This window comes from Cervus elaphus, chromosome 23 (genome assembly GCF_910594005.1).
Source record: "Cervus elaphus chromosome 23, mCerEla1.1, whole genome shotgun sequence".
Lineage (NCBI taxonomy): Eukaryota > Metazoa > Chordata > Mammalia > Artiodactyla > Cervidae > Cervus > Cervus elaphus.
The window spans coordinates 15971992-15988272 of record NC_057837.1 but is presented as its reverse complement, the minus strand read 5'-3'; the positions used below and the strand labels follow the sequence as shown (position 1 = coordinate 15988272).

The window sequence follows — 16281 nt, the reverse complement described above, 5'->3', positions numbered from 1 at the left end:
ACATAATATACAATCTGCAGTTCATAAAACAGACTGCTCATAAAACTCCATGGGTAACAATGTGAACATGCACATCTCAAATATGCTCACAAGGTATTTCAACCACATAAGTGGAATTGGTATTTCTATAAAACTAGTTGGAGTAATCCCTTTCCATCACGGTTTAGAACAAACGGGAAGAGTGAAGCTGCTGAAAATCCCCTGTACGTTTCCCCCCATTCTTCTTAACAGTCCTTTCAGAAGAGTCTGAAGCTTACAGTAAATGAAAAAGACATTCCCAGGAGGAGATGGGGGGTTTCCATCCCTTCACATCTAGATTCAGAGCATGAGAATATTGGATGGCACAATTAAACACTGATGATGCTAAAGGGGAATAATTATTTTACAATTACCTGCGAGCATCACATTTACCGCGCTAATTAGTTTTTGTTTCCCACCAAGGTTTTTCCAGGAATGTGCAGCTCTGTTTCCCTTCAAGTTCAGCAAGAGCTTTTTCTTGAGGAAAAATAAAAATGCATTTTCTGCACCGCTGCCCAAGTAGCACAGCGCGGAGGCTGGCTTCCTTACATCACCTGCCCCACCCGGACAGTGGGGATACGCACACGGGCACGAGGCAGGGAGGGGCTCACGAGCTGGAAATCATTTGGACTTTACAAAGCCTCTCTTCTGCGGTCTTGTAGAACAAACATGACACTGAGAAATAGCTAACTCTTCATGATGGCCTAATCTGCCAACACAAAGCAAAAACCGAAGCCTCCTCTGAAAGGGGAAAAAAAAATACTTCCAGTATTAATACTCTAAAATAAAGATCTTTTTAAGTTTGGAGGTTCAGCATGGCAAGTGAAAAAAGACATCAGTGACTTACTGATTTCTCACTGGGCTCCTTGCCACGTACTGACAATCCCGAGGTTTCCCAGTGAAATGCAAATCAGGTAAGAGATTCTGATAGAATTGACAACTGTGAGGTCTGTCTACAATTTACTACAGTGACATCAGACCCCCATCATCCATGATTGTATATAAAAGCCTCAATGAGGAGAGTGGGTGCTGAGCATGTAAGAAAGCAAGCCACGAGAAAGGAGTGAGGAGGAATGAAAAATCTGGGGATTTATGTAAAAAAGGGAAGGAGACTGCAGTTTTTTATCAGAAGGCAAATATGCTATTATGATAGTGTTGGGGGGGAGGGGCCACTGGGATGGAAAACATTCTTAATGAGGCTATGAAATCTTAATCACTGGGTTCATATCTGAAAATCTTATCTTCTTTTCATCTTATCTTGCAAGGTTCTTATTCTTCCCAGCTGACCGCATCTCATCAACAGATGCCAGAGTAATCTCAATCCAGCAAATTACAATTAAACAGCAACACTCAGCTAAAATAATACCTCTACCCCAGATCAAAGATAACATTAGTGTTCTAAATGCCAACATGGGAGGAATTTTCGGTTTCAGGAAGCAGTTGATACTGAGATAGGCACTCAGAAATCCCATCTGAAAATACTTCTTTAAAAATTTCCTTAAAGTACCATACACACCATCCTTCTTTTAGCGTCTTCACGTTTTAATTTCCTCTTATGTCTAACAAGGAATTGGGTGACAAATCTCAGCATTGTATTTTATTATTATTGGTAATGGCATTTTCCAAAAAACTTTAAATGCCATCTGGAAAAAAAAAAAGAACTCAAGGCTTTTGACTTTCATCTTGCTGGTACTTGGTAAACGAAAAGAAAAGTTTTAAATTAAAATATATTTTCTTTAGTTCATGAGCTCATGGAATAATTGTGAATTTGAATCAAACAAGAGTGATCAATTCACTAATTTGAATCAAATTAGAGAGTCAATCCTAAATAAGTGACAGGCATGTATCTCCTATAATTCTCCACCATTCCCAACAAAAATTCTGTCCTCTCTTCTCCCTGTATCAACACATAAACATGCATTTATATAATACACACATACGCATACATATACATACACACACACAAGTGAACCACAGCTTCACCATTCACTGCCTGTATAGCATGCACAAGAATGTAATCTATTCAAACATCATCTGTGAAATGGGTGCAACACCCACCACCCTTATAGCTACTATGAAAGCATAAGTACAGTGTCTTGGTACACAGTAGGCATTCAGTGAATGACTCTGCATTTGTCCTTTTAGTGGGGAGGGGGAAGCAGTGATAACAGGCCTTCTTGGACTGGTCCCATTGCTCCTCTAATGGTTTCTTTATCTCTAAAACAATGAGGTCTGGTTTAACAGCTTGAACAATGGTGTCCCTAGAACTGCCTTCCAGTTTAATCAGACCCGGATAGACATCTTTCAGGTTATCCCGACGTGGGAGCACTCAACAAAAAAAAGGTTAATGCACCAAGTTGACTCAGGGTAACTTTTCCTCTTTGTCAGTAAGGTTACTCACCAAATGTGTGTGTCGGGGAGAAAGATTTCATTTTAATTTACTGGTGGCTTCTCCTCAGCATCTTACTCTTAACATCACAAATCTGAACTAATACTTTAAGGGTGCATTCATAGATTTTTCCACCTCTAATTTCTCAGTTCCAAGATAGCATCTCTTAGATTTTGTTTAAAATTTGTTTAAAAATTCAAACACATTAAAAACAAAAAACCTAATGCATACATACAATCAGTCAAAAGGTGAAACAAAGAAAAAATCCCCATCTCCAACTATAATCCAAAACCAATTGCCCCAGTTTAAAAAAGGATTTAAAATATCAGTTCTGGTGTTGTTTTCATTATGCTCTGTTGCGAATGACATTCTACAGTAACACAAGAACAACAAAAGTTTGATAGTTAAGATCATTTAAAGATCTATTTCCATGTACAGTTTTGATGTCGAACATTGAAAACCCCAGGACTTTGAAGGCCATGTCACAACAATTCTATACCCACTGCAGAGCCTTAAACAATCCGGCTCTTTAAACACACCTGATGGCTTGTGGGGCCATCAAGAGTAATCATTTACCTCAAAAGCTATCTGTTCATCTGCCTTGAGGACTCAAACGTATTACATCTTGCAAACTTATCTAATAGATTCTTGCGGGAAAACGCCATTGAAAATATGTGCCACAGATTTAGAAAATCAACACCAGAAAAGCCCTGTGTTTTATACAAGTTCTTTTTAGGAACCGGCCAATATCTAGCTGACAGCACTTTAAGTCCAAACGGCAACAGACCATGAAAGACGATGGGTCCAGAAAACAATAAACCCACACCACTACCCTCTCAACTGTCTGAATGTGGCGATAAGATACACTTGGAGGTGAGTTTCAAGCATTTTCAACTTGTCATATTCCTTCCCACGCACCCCTATTCCCCAAAGACTGACTCTAATGTGAGTTAATTACAAACTCTTAAGGAAAACATGCTACAGTACTCTTAGGGCTAAGGAGACATAAAATCGATATCTTGGAAACAATAACATTATTTACAAATCCTCTACTTTTTCTTTTTTTTTTTAAGCTTCAATTAAGCTAGAGTTGAAAAAGACTTTGAAAACAACTTGAGTTTAACTCAATAATCTAACACATGGAATAACTAACACATGAAGAGAAATGGGTTGAAGTTATATTAGGATCTTCAGAGCTGACTCCATCCTTAAGACAAAAACACTCTATTCAGAGCAGTAGTTTGTGCCAGTCACATTCATCCACTAAATGAAAAGGACAAGTTAAATTTTTATAATTAACAATTTAACTGAAAAGAGAGAGCATCTTTCAGAGGCCATTAACACTTTACACTCAGAGTATTCTTAGCAGGTGACCACCAATTGCACAATCATGACCAAGAAAATCTTTGGTTCGGCCCTGACACAGTAAGCAGCAGAGGAGAAAACACACAGAACTTTCAAATTAGCTAACTGTGCAAACTTGTGTTGAACGCCGACAAAGGTAGCTATTTTAAGGGGTGGTGGGGAGAAGCCAGCGGTCTCTCAAAACAAATATCATGGGAACGGTACTAATCAAGATTAACTTCATAGAGAAAACTGCCAAAGGGAAATTCAATATTTTAATTTACATTATCTGATTATCTTAGTTGGACAATGAACCTGACCACGTGTAAAAGCAAGTTAACATTCTTAATATCGACAAGAAGGACAATTCACATTTAACAGATTTTCATCCCTCTCCCCACCTTTTTTTTTTTCTTCTCCTAAATCCTAGGGGCTCAAATAATTGGCCACTGTGGAGTTTCTCAAGAATCTCTCAGCTCATAACATTTAACATCCTAGAAAAAGAATCTAGCACCGTAGGGGAAAGTTAGTTGCCAGGGAAATGGATCATAAAGCTCGGAATGGCCTGAAAATTGCAACGGCTACAGCAAAGTGCCAGAGAGAATATGAATGTTATCTCGGGGTGCGTACAATAGGAAACATTTTATACGTACTCTTACCAAGGAGAGCAGTCCCTTTTTCGCTCGATTAATTGCAGCTTAGATTCACTATCACATTTCTGGCCTGATAAGAGACAACTGTGTATATTCCAAGCCTGAAATGGACACAGACCTTTCATCTCCACTCCTGGCAACCTTCTAGGCTGTCTTTTCAAACATGCTTGAAATACAAGCAGATCCTATTGCCTCCAGAGTGCCCCAGCTGATAAGAGTAACTTTCCTATCAAGACTAACGAGCCCCGAAAAAATGAGGCATACTTTCCTTTCCTAAGGAATCCCAGCTCCCGACTTCTCCCAATAAACTCTCTACTCTAGTTTGACGACGTGTAAAACAACCACAATCACATTAATTATTAAATTATAGGCTGCATATGAGACAAACCACCGTGATTACGTAAAAATTAACTCTAATTTCTGCAGAGTACACCTGGCTATTTTAACGTTTTATAATTATCTTCTCCTCCCCCTCTTTTCCTCCCCCCGCTCCCCCCCACCCCACCCCAGAAAAAGGATTTTTGCAAAGGGTAAGACAAGAAGAGCAGGCAATTTGGCAAGAAGAGATCTGTAAACGGGCCATGAGAGCTCCAGCAGCCCCGAATTTCCAATGACACGAGCGTGCACGCGCCCACCCCACCCTGGGACGCCGCGCCCCGCTCGCCGATCCCCGCGGGCCGGACCCCACGCCCAGACCCCGGGACCCCGCGTCCGGCTCTCTGGTCCCGGCTCTCCGCCCCACCCCGGGTTCCGCCGCCTCTCCGGACGCGCTCCCACCTCTCCCCGCATCCAGCGCCGGCTCCGAACCCCAGGGCGCGGCCGAACCGGAGCCGCCCCCCGCGTCCCCGGGGCGCAGGAGCGCCGCCGCCCGCCCTCTCCCTCCGCGGAGCTCCGGCCCAGCGTCCCGGCGGCGGTCGGGCGGCCACACTCACATTCTGTCGGGAACTAGCAGGCGGCCCTCGACCATCATGTCCGGGAGGAAATCCAGCTTGAAGGCAGAAGTCATGTTCGCGGCGCGCGCTCTGCGCTCGGGCGCGGGGGGCGGCGGTGCGCGCGGCCGAGCGGCGGCGGGCGGCGCAGACGGGCAGGGACAGGTGCGCGCGGCCTCCCCGCGGCGGCCGCCCGAGCCGGCACTTGTCACATTCTCTCCACGCCGCTCTCCGCCAATCCCCGCCGACACCCAGCGCCCGGGCCGCGGGCCGCCGAGCGCCAGGTGCGGCGAGCGGGGGCGGAGCGCCGCGCCCGCCGCGCAGCCGCTTAACCCCTGCGGGCCCGCGCGGCCGGCCCCTGGGGGGAGGAGGGCGCGGCGGGACCGCCCCCTGGACAGATCGCCGCCTGGCCTGCGGTCCTTGGCGTCCAGACTTGCACACCCGTCCCCCGCGCCGGCTGTGTCCGGTCCCGTTTCCAGGCGCTTGGCACGAGGCCCGAATGACCGCTTGTCGTGGGTTGAATGCCACCGTATTGCCCAAGCCCCGTGCACGCCACGAGCGCACCCGAACTCCCCAACGGAAGCCACGAGAGACGAATCATCCCCCGGGTTAGTTTAAATGCTCGTCGGTGGGCTGTGTCGCCCGTGTATGAACTCACCACAATAACTGAAATAGCACTAGTGGTTGAGCCAAAGTAAATACCAGAGAAACGGCCCAAGTTGACATTTGGGGACTTTTCAGTGCTTCAAGGAGAAAGATGCACGAATCCCTGCACGATTATACTTCCTTTTGTATCATCCTGAAAACATTGAGACGTATACGGGACTGAAACTAAGAGTGATAAATCACCTTTTCTTTTAAAACGATACATCACGAAATGGTCATTTCCAAGTATTTAACACAGTGATTAAAAACCAAGAGTGGCTTAATGAAAGAGTGTTGGGTCTGTAATGGCCATGAAGCTTAAATACTCATTTAAGATCTGTGACCAATTTACTAATAGGAATTGGGAAACAGGACAGAACTCTCAGGAAGACAAGAAGGGAGTTCAATTTTCCCAAGTGATTTGTGAAAATTTTTAAAAGTATAAGGAGATGTTCTAATTTGGCGTCCTCATGACTGTTTTGTTGCTGTGTTTTTTAGATGAAACATTTTCACAAGGTCAGAAGCCTGTAAAACTTCCGTGTGGCCTATTTCACATTCTAAAGTAACCTCATAAATTGCATACTAGAAGTTCCATAGTTTGCCTCTTTTGGTAATCACTTTAAATTTTATTTTGAAATGATGTTTCACACCTCGGGGTGTAGTCAGGCAGCAGAGGGTTAAACAGGTCATGTGGCATTGTATCACGTGGTTTAAATTTATCTGACACCATTATCTGGAGAAATTGTTTTTCTCCCCAATTTCTTGTGTTATAATGAGATAGGATCATCTTTAGAGGTTATGAAGAAATATGGATATTTATATACCAATATGAAATCCACATGTCAATTGTAAATCCTGCCTTGAGCAATTTGGAATAACAGGCCTGGTGTACTCAGTTAGGTCCATACATACTTAATTGACTTGATTTTCTTCAGCTGAGCAATGGATCTGGCTTTTGACGGAGAGCGTTTTAAGATACGTGGAGGGCTAAGACCAACCTTCCTCTTAAAATATTGCCTTTCTGTGGAACCAGGTCTAGACTCATAACGAACTGAAAAACAGATGCAGTAAAATGAATTCTTATACCCAAATGTCCCAACTTTTCCTAGTAAATTACATTTTCTCCCTACCCTCGCTACTGCAGACTGTCTTTGAAATTGTAAGAATTTTCTTGGTCTTTCAATAACCTTGATAAAGTAATTAGCCAGATAAATGAGACAAACCTCAACAGTTACTGATTTTGAAGATATGATTTATATAACTCCCAAATGTAGATAAGCAGCTGACTCTATAATAAAATTATCTGAAGAACAAACGAACAGAACCGGCCTCCAGAACACAACTGCATTCATCAAAAAGGAAAATATTTTCTAGGCTGCTATGGAATGAAGCTCCATGCACATCTACATCCTAGAAGGTAGAAAAAGCTTCATTAACACTACACTTCTGAAATATTTATTTTCTCTTTAATTGCATGTGAATTAGTTGGGAGATGCTGTAGGGGAAGGCCTCTTACTGACTTAAGCCTTCTCAGCAGTTTGTTAAATTCTAGGCTCCAATCCCTTGAGGCAATAGTGGATTCAAAGCAGCTTTTAATCATACTATAAGGAGGGTGAGGAAGTATGTAAGTAGGTCATAGAGAAAGAACCACGAGTGCATAGGTTACTGCCTTATTTAACAACTACAGTGTGTCCCAGAGTTTTCAAAGCACATTTGCTTTGGCCATGTAAAGTCAGAAGCAAACCCGGGGTCAGATATAAAAGAAGACTGGCTCGTACATGAAATACAGTGACAATGGGAATGAAGGAAAGCTTCGGATGTAGCTGAGCTGAAACAGTTTGGTTGCCAAATACATAAATAATAGAGTGATTGCATAGGCTCTTAATGTAGGTGCTGGAGAGAAACAAAGTCCACACACACATACATACACCCCATAGAGTTTTATTTCTATGATCACAGCACCTCCACAATAGCCATTTTAAAAAAATACAAAAATTCAAAAGCTCTTGAGCTTAAAGACAAAAACAAAACAAAAACATCCAAACAAATACCACTTGATGAAAATCTTCAATCTATCGTTTCTCTGCTTTGGCAGAAGAAGAAAAAAAAACCTAAAACAACTCGACGCCACCCCCCCCCCCCCGCCCCGCCTTTTTTTAATTTTCACTCTGTAACGAGCCATCAGGTATTATGATTTGGTAGTTGGAATTATTTTGCAGAAAGCTCAACTGAGCCGCTGCTAAACACACGGGCTTCAGAGACGCTATTTTATTGCCAAGGTTCTTACCAACAGCACTGAAAGGGGGTGAGGCCATGGTGAGCCCCCCATCCTGGGCCCAACCTGGTGGGTGGACACCTCTGTGTGCTGACCACCCTGGGGACCAGGCAGTGGGGAACCACGCAATTTCCTCACCATTTTTGCTTCCCTGTGGAAAAACCTTAAGCTGGTCCCTGAGCCCATCCCCCTACCTTCCCTAATTGTCTATTTTTTTTAATCAACTTGCTATTCATTTCCCAAACAAAAGGCAATTCAAGAATTGGAAGCACTTCAAGGGAAAGTTTCTGAATGACCTCATTTCATACGAGGCCTTCCAAGGCAGTCGGGTGAACCCGGCTGTTTCAGCACTGCCCCTCTTCGTTGCCCGCCTCCCCCCCCAAGCCTCATCGCAAACTGAGTTTTCTCCCATGGTCATTGTTTGAGCACTGAATTATCACTGACAGTAAAACACACACAACCTCTCAAAAGAAACAGAGTGCTAATACATGCATTTTTACGTGGAGGACACACTGCTCCGGTGCAAAGTATTCTATTTCCGTCACCCACCTTCATCAATGCACCAGGATAGAGTCCCTGACTATAAACATTCCAACAGTTTTGCGCAAAGTTTATACCGTAACTTGAGAGACCGGGGCCCGACAGTGATAGATGCTTATAACCCAACAGCTAATCTTCTTATCCTGCAGACATTCCTGTATATTTTATGACAAATTTCCATGTTTTAATTATTCCCACATATAACAACATGGGTCACAGTCTCTTTAAAGCAGCAGACGGTCGGCCACGCAACTATAGATGTACGACACATCCTATTCCATCTCAAACAGGCACCATCACTAAAGGGTTTTTCTCCCCTCACTTCTGGCTCTTTATTACGAAGGAGAACCCAAAACATCTTTCCCCATCACCTTTTCAAAGTCAAATTTTATTAACATAGCTGTTCCAGTTTTAAAAAAGCCCAGTGTGCTGAGAGTCATTTGGAGCAAGAAAGGCCCTAGAAGGGACGCGGGGAGTGGGATTCCCATCACTGGGGGTTTTCCAGCCAACAAATGTGAAATTCACATGAATTTTAAGTACCTGGGAAAGTTTCTTCATGGCCATGTGTTTGTTCTTGGCTTACCCCAGTTTCATCAGCAACTTGCAAAAATAAACAACAGTGTCTTTTTCCATGTGCTTAAAAACCCCCAAATAGATCCTTAAGTGATACATTATAAAGGTATATTTTCTTAGCTCCATAAAGGTACCCCTTAAATACTTCTATCACCAATCATAAGCTTAAGATGCTCTTATCCGCTCCGCCCGACCCCCATTTTGAAAGGTTCTGAAACAGTGACTTTATCACATTCCTAAAAGGACTTCAGTAAAATCACACTACAGTAAAGATGACATTGTAATCAAACTCTTATTTTACATTTTTTTTAAGGGAATTTTCAGCCATCGCTCTACCTCGAGAGCAGCTGCTACTGGCTTTTTGCAATCTTGTGTTTTTCTGAATCTGTTTTCCACAGAGCCGAAGACAGAATGGTGAACTTCCCTCCCATCTGAAGAGACCCTCCAACGGCAGATGGGTTGTTTGTGTACATACCTTCGCGCTTGGAAGTGAGGTGCCCTTCTAGGGTTTCCAGAAGCTTCCACTCCAAGGGGATGAAATGCTAACACTGTGGGCCTGGCAGACCTCGAGCCCAGCCAGCTCATCACTTCCCTCTCGGCCTTAGATTTCCCTTTTCCTTTCTTCATTATCCTTGCTGCGGCCTTCTTTCTCTCCCTCCCCCCTCAGCTTTCTCTTTCTTTCTCCCTCCTTCTCTCTCCAACAGAAGCCAGACAGTGCCAGACAGCTTTCCTCCACAGCTGCGGCGCTGAGGAGGCAGGTGACCACCAAAGTGACCAATCTTGGGGGCTCATCTGTCAGGGAAATCAAGTTTGCCTGGACCAAGGCTGCGTTCTCAGCTAGGAACAGCTGTCTCTGGGGTGCCCCCTCTCCAGACATCATCATAGGGTGGAGGGGGGAGGATGTAAGACCGTGTCCCGCAGAGTGAATAAACAGGATTTGAAAACTGGGGAGGAGAAGACTGGAGAAGGGGTGGGGAGGAGAAGAAGGCTGGCCTGGTGATGTGTACACGGAGGCACTCAGAAAACACAGCCTCCGAAGGAATGTCCCAGCGGCCTCTCAGAGATGCTGAGATTTGTCGAGACTGTATCTGGTACTTTTACCTGGTGCCAGCCTGGCGGCAGGAACAAAATTTATAGCTATCAGGATGGGGTTTTGAGTTCCCTGGCAATCGGCCCTTGATCCACCCCCTCCCCCAAATGTTTTCCCCAATCGGCCAGAAGTTCTCCTTTTACTGTCACGTGCTATAAATTTCAAAAAGAGAAACTACCGTTTGACAAAACACAACAGCTGAGTGGCGACAGCTGGGTGGATATAGCAATAGGCATAACATTAGGTCCAGAGAGAAAGCTCCAACAGGTGGGGGTGGATAAAAAGAGAAAGGAAGTTTTAAGCTTTCCTGGAGGGATTGGGGGAGTAGTCTGAAGCTGATCTTGGCAAGAATCAAAATCTGGAACTGAGAGGGACTCTTCAGAGGTCTGAGAGCCCCAGTGGCCTCAGTGTCTCTCCTTTTTCTGAACAAATACATCTTGAAGAAGAGGAAGGATTAAAGAGACCAAATGCTTGGACCGCATGTAAAACAAAACACATTTACCCATGTGATGATGGATTTCCCCATCAAAGAGCTTTTCCTTCCGAGGATCAGAAGGCATCTGATATGGTGTGTGCAGATCCGACTCTCTAAGACAAATGCTACTTGCAAGTGGAGTGAAATAGATAAGATGTAAGAACCAAACCTGTTGGATTCTACATCTGACTCTGTCAGAGCAGACAGACACTGGGAACACGTCACTGAACTTTCTGATTCATGGTCTGGATCTTTGCGTGTGCTTGGCCATCATTTCCTCCTAGGGATGGATGGCTGATAAAATAAAAATCTACCATGATCCTCAGATGAGAGGTACAATGTGTTAACCTAATTATTACAACAGCAATTATATAACCAATCTATTAAAGTGACATGTAGGTTGAAAATACATTAAGGTTTTGAGCACAGGAAATTTATTTTTTCTCTATAATATAGTTCAAATCTCTAACTATTTTTAGCTTTATGATAGAGGTTTTTGAAAATCCCAAATGACTTTTTCTTTAAATTTGCTTCTGATGCTAATTCTTAGGAAGTCCATTAGGGGAAAATATTTTTTTTTCTTCCTCTTAAAAGAAGTACCCAAAACCTTCATGAAAAAGTTGTGTAGTGATCTACCCAAGCTGAGTGGAAATGTGTTATCTTGTCTCATCTCTATGGGTGAGTGTAAACCTTTATGTGACCTAATCAGTTAGTCTCTCAACACTCCCTGGTGGAGGCTAACAACTGCATTTGCACCATATACGGTGCAAGGAATAAGGTGAAGTGATAGCAGAGGAGCAATGTGAATGACCCTCTGGTCTGAGGAAGAAAGGAGATGAAGTGAAGGATTTTTGTTTGGCTTTGTTTTAATAACAAAGATGAATCCAAGGTGTTCCAAGGACGACAACTCCCTCCTGCTCCCTCCTCTGTCCTTCAAGACCCCCTCCCTTGCAATACACACCGCTTGATGCCTTCATGCCCACTGTTCCCACTCTGTTTCAAGACTGTTGTAAGCTTCCTAACTGCTGAGATTATTGTCACATAGTGTGTCTGTTGCTTGGTTGGTTCTGATTACAGTATGACAGATTTTGGTCCCTATGGAGGTTAAAAGACACATTTTAATTTCATCATGCTTCAGATTGCCCTATTATTCCTTCCAACATGTGTTCCCATTATACAGATTAAAGCATGAGAAAAGTGAGGCATGGGTGCTTTAATTCAAAGGCCTCAAGGGAGTTGTAAGAACTCAGAAGCAAAAATGACTATGGTTTTCCCTTTCTTATTGCACAGCTTCCCTGGTATGATACTAGGTACGGACAGACGGGAGTGCACTGTGAAAATGTGGCAACCCAGGAAAACATGACTTTCAAGTGTCAAATATCCAACAGTTGTACTTTCAGGTTGGCCACGGAGGAGTTTGCCGGAGTCCTCACTTAGAATCCCTCCCACCATGAGTTATGTGTCTAGGGGCCTGTTACTTTCCCCCCTCTTAGTGTGAAGAGTGTTAGTCATTCAGTCGTGTCCTACTCTTTGCCACCCCATGGACCGCGGCATGCCAGGCTCCTCTGTCCATGGAATTCTCCAGGCAAGAATACTGGAGTGGGTAGCCATGCCCTTCTCCAGGGGATCTTCCCAACTCCAGGATTGAATATGGGTCTCTCTCTTGGTCTCAGTTTTTTTCATCTTTGAAATGGGAATAACACAACTACCATTATCTCTTAGATAGCTGGGAGGATAAAATTATATAAAGTAAAAGAGATTCCCTAGTGTAGCGTCAGGTACAGAGTCAATAAGTTTTGGATTTATTCTCAATTTTAATTATAATACTCCCACCTCCCAATCTTTATTTAAACCTGGAACTGGCAGATGGGCAAGAAAACAGAAAGGCAGTGCTAATCCTTTTGTTCTTGCAGCATTAAAGTTTTCACTGATACTTCTAAGGCCAGCAGCCCTAACCCGGCAGGGGAAGAAGGGTACAGTTTATACAGGACAGGTCCTGAGCAGGTGGCAGGTGACAAGGGCTCCATCCCTTTTGACCAAGTCAGTTTCCAAAGAGAAAGTCAAAATGAACCCTAACTGCCACCACCAGGAGTTCTCACCGTCCATCACCAGCTCAGTGCATTTCCATTCACAGAGATGCTTCCAAAGTCATCTCTGAATGAACGGGGAAGCCATCTCACAGAACCCGAAAGAGCTGAGGTCCCAGACCAAGATATTCAAAAAGCAAGGCGTGACGATGAGGACACCTGCAAGCGCCCGTACCGCTGAGACGGCAGTTTTACGGGGGGGATGACAAGTGTCTTCTTCGCTCCTGCCGCAGGTACCATGGTGTCCCTTCGCGTCAGTTCACACACCAGCTGGGAGCCAGCAATGCCGTCCATACGTTTCCACACAGTTTCTACCGATTGCAGCTGCAACCCTTCTCAGCCAGGGATTTGAAAAGCCACGGCTATCGATAACTTCAAACCTCATGCTTTTCGTGTTCATGACAACAAAGTTTGCTGAACTGAATGATTATGGAGGAAAATTCTGGTTTTTGTTGTTCTCCCAGGGCACACTGGCAGATCCTGCTGCCTAAACTGCAGTGATTCATCACGACCCTAGGCAGCCAATCACGGGTGGGTCACCGTGGAAGGGGGTGAGGGAGCAGCTGAGCTGTCCTGGTAATACATGTCACTCTGGGCTGCTGTCACCCTCCCCCACAGATGCCGTTCTCCATTAGCTATGACGGTCTTGACATACAAGAAAATGTGATGGGATAAGTCACAGTCAGAAGCAAGCTCTGGATCAGATAAACATACCTACACAGAACAACCCCTGATGACACTGCATGAAGCAGAAGACTGCATCTGGGGACAAAGGGTCCCTCATCTGAAATCAGGGTTAACCAGCACATTTCTGAGTGGAGTGGAGGTTCAGACACACACACACACACACACACATTGTCTATCTCTCTTACGTGTACATCTAGCTTCCATCTCAGTCTGACCTCTGGAGATGAGTACTGTGGGATCAGAAAGGTGTTTCAGCTCCAGGACACTTCATTTCAATTCTTAATGGGCTACAGCCCTGAAACCTCACATACGCGTTCCTTCCTCTGACACCCTCTTCCCCATGTCAGTTAAACGAAATGCCACGTATCTTAATCCTCTCCAAAAACCACTGCCTCATCTTTTCTACAGAATAAAAGTCACTGCGAGTTCAGAAAAATTCCCAAAGCCAGTAATAACCAAGAAGGAAGCAATCAATAGTGTGATGAAAGGAGAACCCACCTCCCCACCCTCAACATATCCCCCAGGAATTACCAAAATGTAGAAAGAAATTCAATGAAGGCTAATCAAGATGATCTAAGATGTTACTGCCACAGAGTGAAATATACTTGTTACCGTTGGAAGAAGGGCAGATAAATGCTGTGGGAGCCGCAGGAGATGCTTCTTAACAAACTGCTTTCTGTTAATGACTTTTTATAGAAACCTCTACAACAGAAACTGAGTCTGATGTTTCTGGTTTTCTCACCGTCACGATTATACCAAATCGAGGTATGTTTTGTGTGGACAGATTCTGACCCCCTAAACATGGAGAGATCATTCCCAGGTATCACACTTGCTTTTGGATTTTACCTTCTTTTCATCAACCTAGGTGTTTCCAGGGCTGCGAGCAATGAACTTTCTATCAGCCACATTTTCACTTAATTAACCACCCTGATTACAATAATTAGTATTGATTCAGTCTTCCAATGACTTCCTAGGTATTCCAGCACAATCTGCACTTGCTCTAAAGTTCTAGATATGAATATTAATCAAAGGCCTTTCTTTGTTTTTCAGCCCCAAAGGGATATTATGCAATTGTATGCACTCATATTTTGAAAAGGAAAAACTGTGAGGTTTCATTTTCACAAATAAAAGAACTCTTCGGACGTTGAGGTCACAGATCTCGCAGCCTGTGGCCTGCTGAACACAGCTGCATATTCCCGAGGCTCCTGTGTGCAAGGACTCGGCTGCAACCGTGACTCTGTTGAAAGAAGCCATTTTCCCAGTTTGACTCTTCTGTTCCTTTTCTGCAAGTCTGGATTTAGGATTAAAGTTCACTTTGACATTTGTTTAGGTCACCTTGGAAGGGAATCATCCCTACATAGAAGTTGAGGGCAGGATACAGATTACATATCTTGTTACTGTTGTGGAAATAGATATAGACAAGTTGGCCAACTTCCGCCATCTCCCACTCCCCCGTCAGGCTAGAGGACAAGATAGCTGTGTGTCGGATGCTGGAATGGGGGCCGCAGAATTCTGGAAGCTGGTAATGATTGGGTCAAAGCACAAGTGGGTAGGGGGTTCCCTTGTTCTTGGACCTAATATGATCACCCAGGGATTAAAGTGAATAGATCACAGATGAATGATTATAATTTAGTCAAAAATTTAACATGGAGTTTTCTAAGGTATTTTTTTATTTCAGTGTGCTTCTGACAGGCAGCTGGGAAACACAGGACACTACTTTTTTCCCCCCAAATCACACAAAAAAATTGCTTTGTGACCTTTGTTTTAGGAAAAAAAATTTCCCATGAAATCAGAATCTAGGTGTGCTGGTAACAGTGGGCCAGTTTCAGATAGAAAGCTTCACCAATTACCTTTTATAAGCTCATCCAAAAGCAATTATTGGCATACCCAATGGAATGAGCTGTTCATATCCCTTTGGAAGTAAGAGAACATAATCATAAAATCCACTCTACTTACAATGGATAACTTTAAAAATATAATTATTCTACAGATACGTTATGGGTTCAGCCAGGCTCTGAAAATATTATCAATAGAAAATTTATGTTTGAGAAGGCAATTTATTGAGCTTGCAACATGAATTTTCACAACTTTGTATTAAATATAACATTTCAGCCTAAGTTTGAAAAACTGAAATGCACGTCCAAACTCTGAAAAATAGTTAATGTTTCATAGCTGGTTTTATAAGGACTACATCTTGCTCCTATTTACTGGGAACATCACTAATCTGAACACAATATAATCCAAGAAGAAATATTTGTAATATATCTATCTTTTAAAATGTGCCCTTTAAAATAATTTCCCTCCTGTTTTTAAGAATTAGGTTCTAAACCTCGATGAATTTACGAATATTTTTCAATCTACTGCTCTGGCACAAACAGCTAATTAAAGCAAAACATTAAAATGTTAGAAAAGATATATTCTTTATAGAAACAAATGTCAGTGACATGATTTTCATGTATATCAATTACCATTTAATCTTCTAGCATCGGTTCCTTTATATCTAATGTGAGAATAAAAATGTTTTTAATGTTGGAGAAGTTTGAAACTGATTTTTCTATTTTCTCTTTTTGAAGTCT

At 43.2% G+C, this 16281-nt stretch overlaps 1 protein-coding gene across 13 annotated transcripts in view; it reads right to left on the bottom strand.

Moving 5' to 3' along the window:
- The window catches only part of CELF2 (CUGBP Elav-like family member 2), a 548143-nt gene that overhangs the window by 306578 nt on the left and 225284 nt on the right, over positions 1–16281 (bottom strand). For 3 of the 13 annotated variants that reach the window (XM_043883955.1, XM_043883956.1, XM_043883959.1), the window contains exon 1: positions 9842–10233. The exons of 2 other annotated variants lie outside the window; for them this stretch is intronic. In XM_043883955.1, coding sequence (XP_043739890.1) covers positions 9842–9993 — 152 coding nt within the window. In that variant the 5' untranslated portion in view covers positions 9994–10233. Of the gene's footprint in view, positions 1–5181; positions 5206–5336; positions 5627–9841; positions 10234–16281 lie in introns of those variants that run through there. 8 more of the 13 variants (XM_043883964.1, XM_043883965.1, XM_043883957.1 and 5 more) reach the window with 7 other exon arrangements.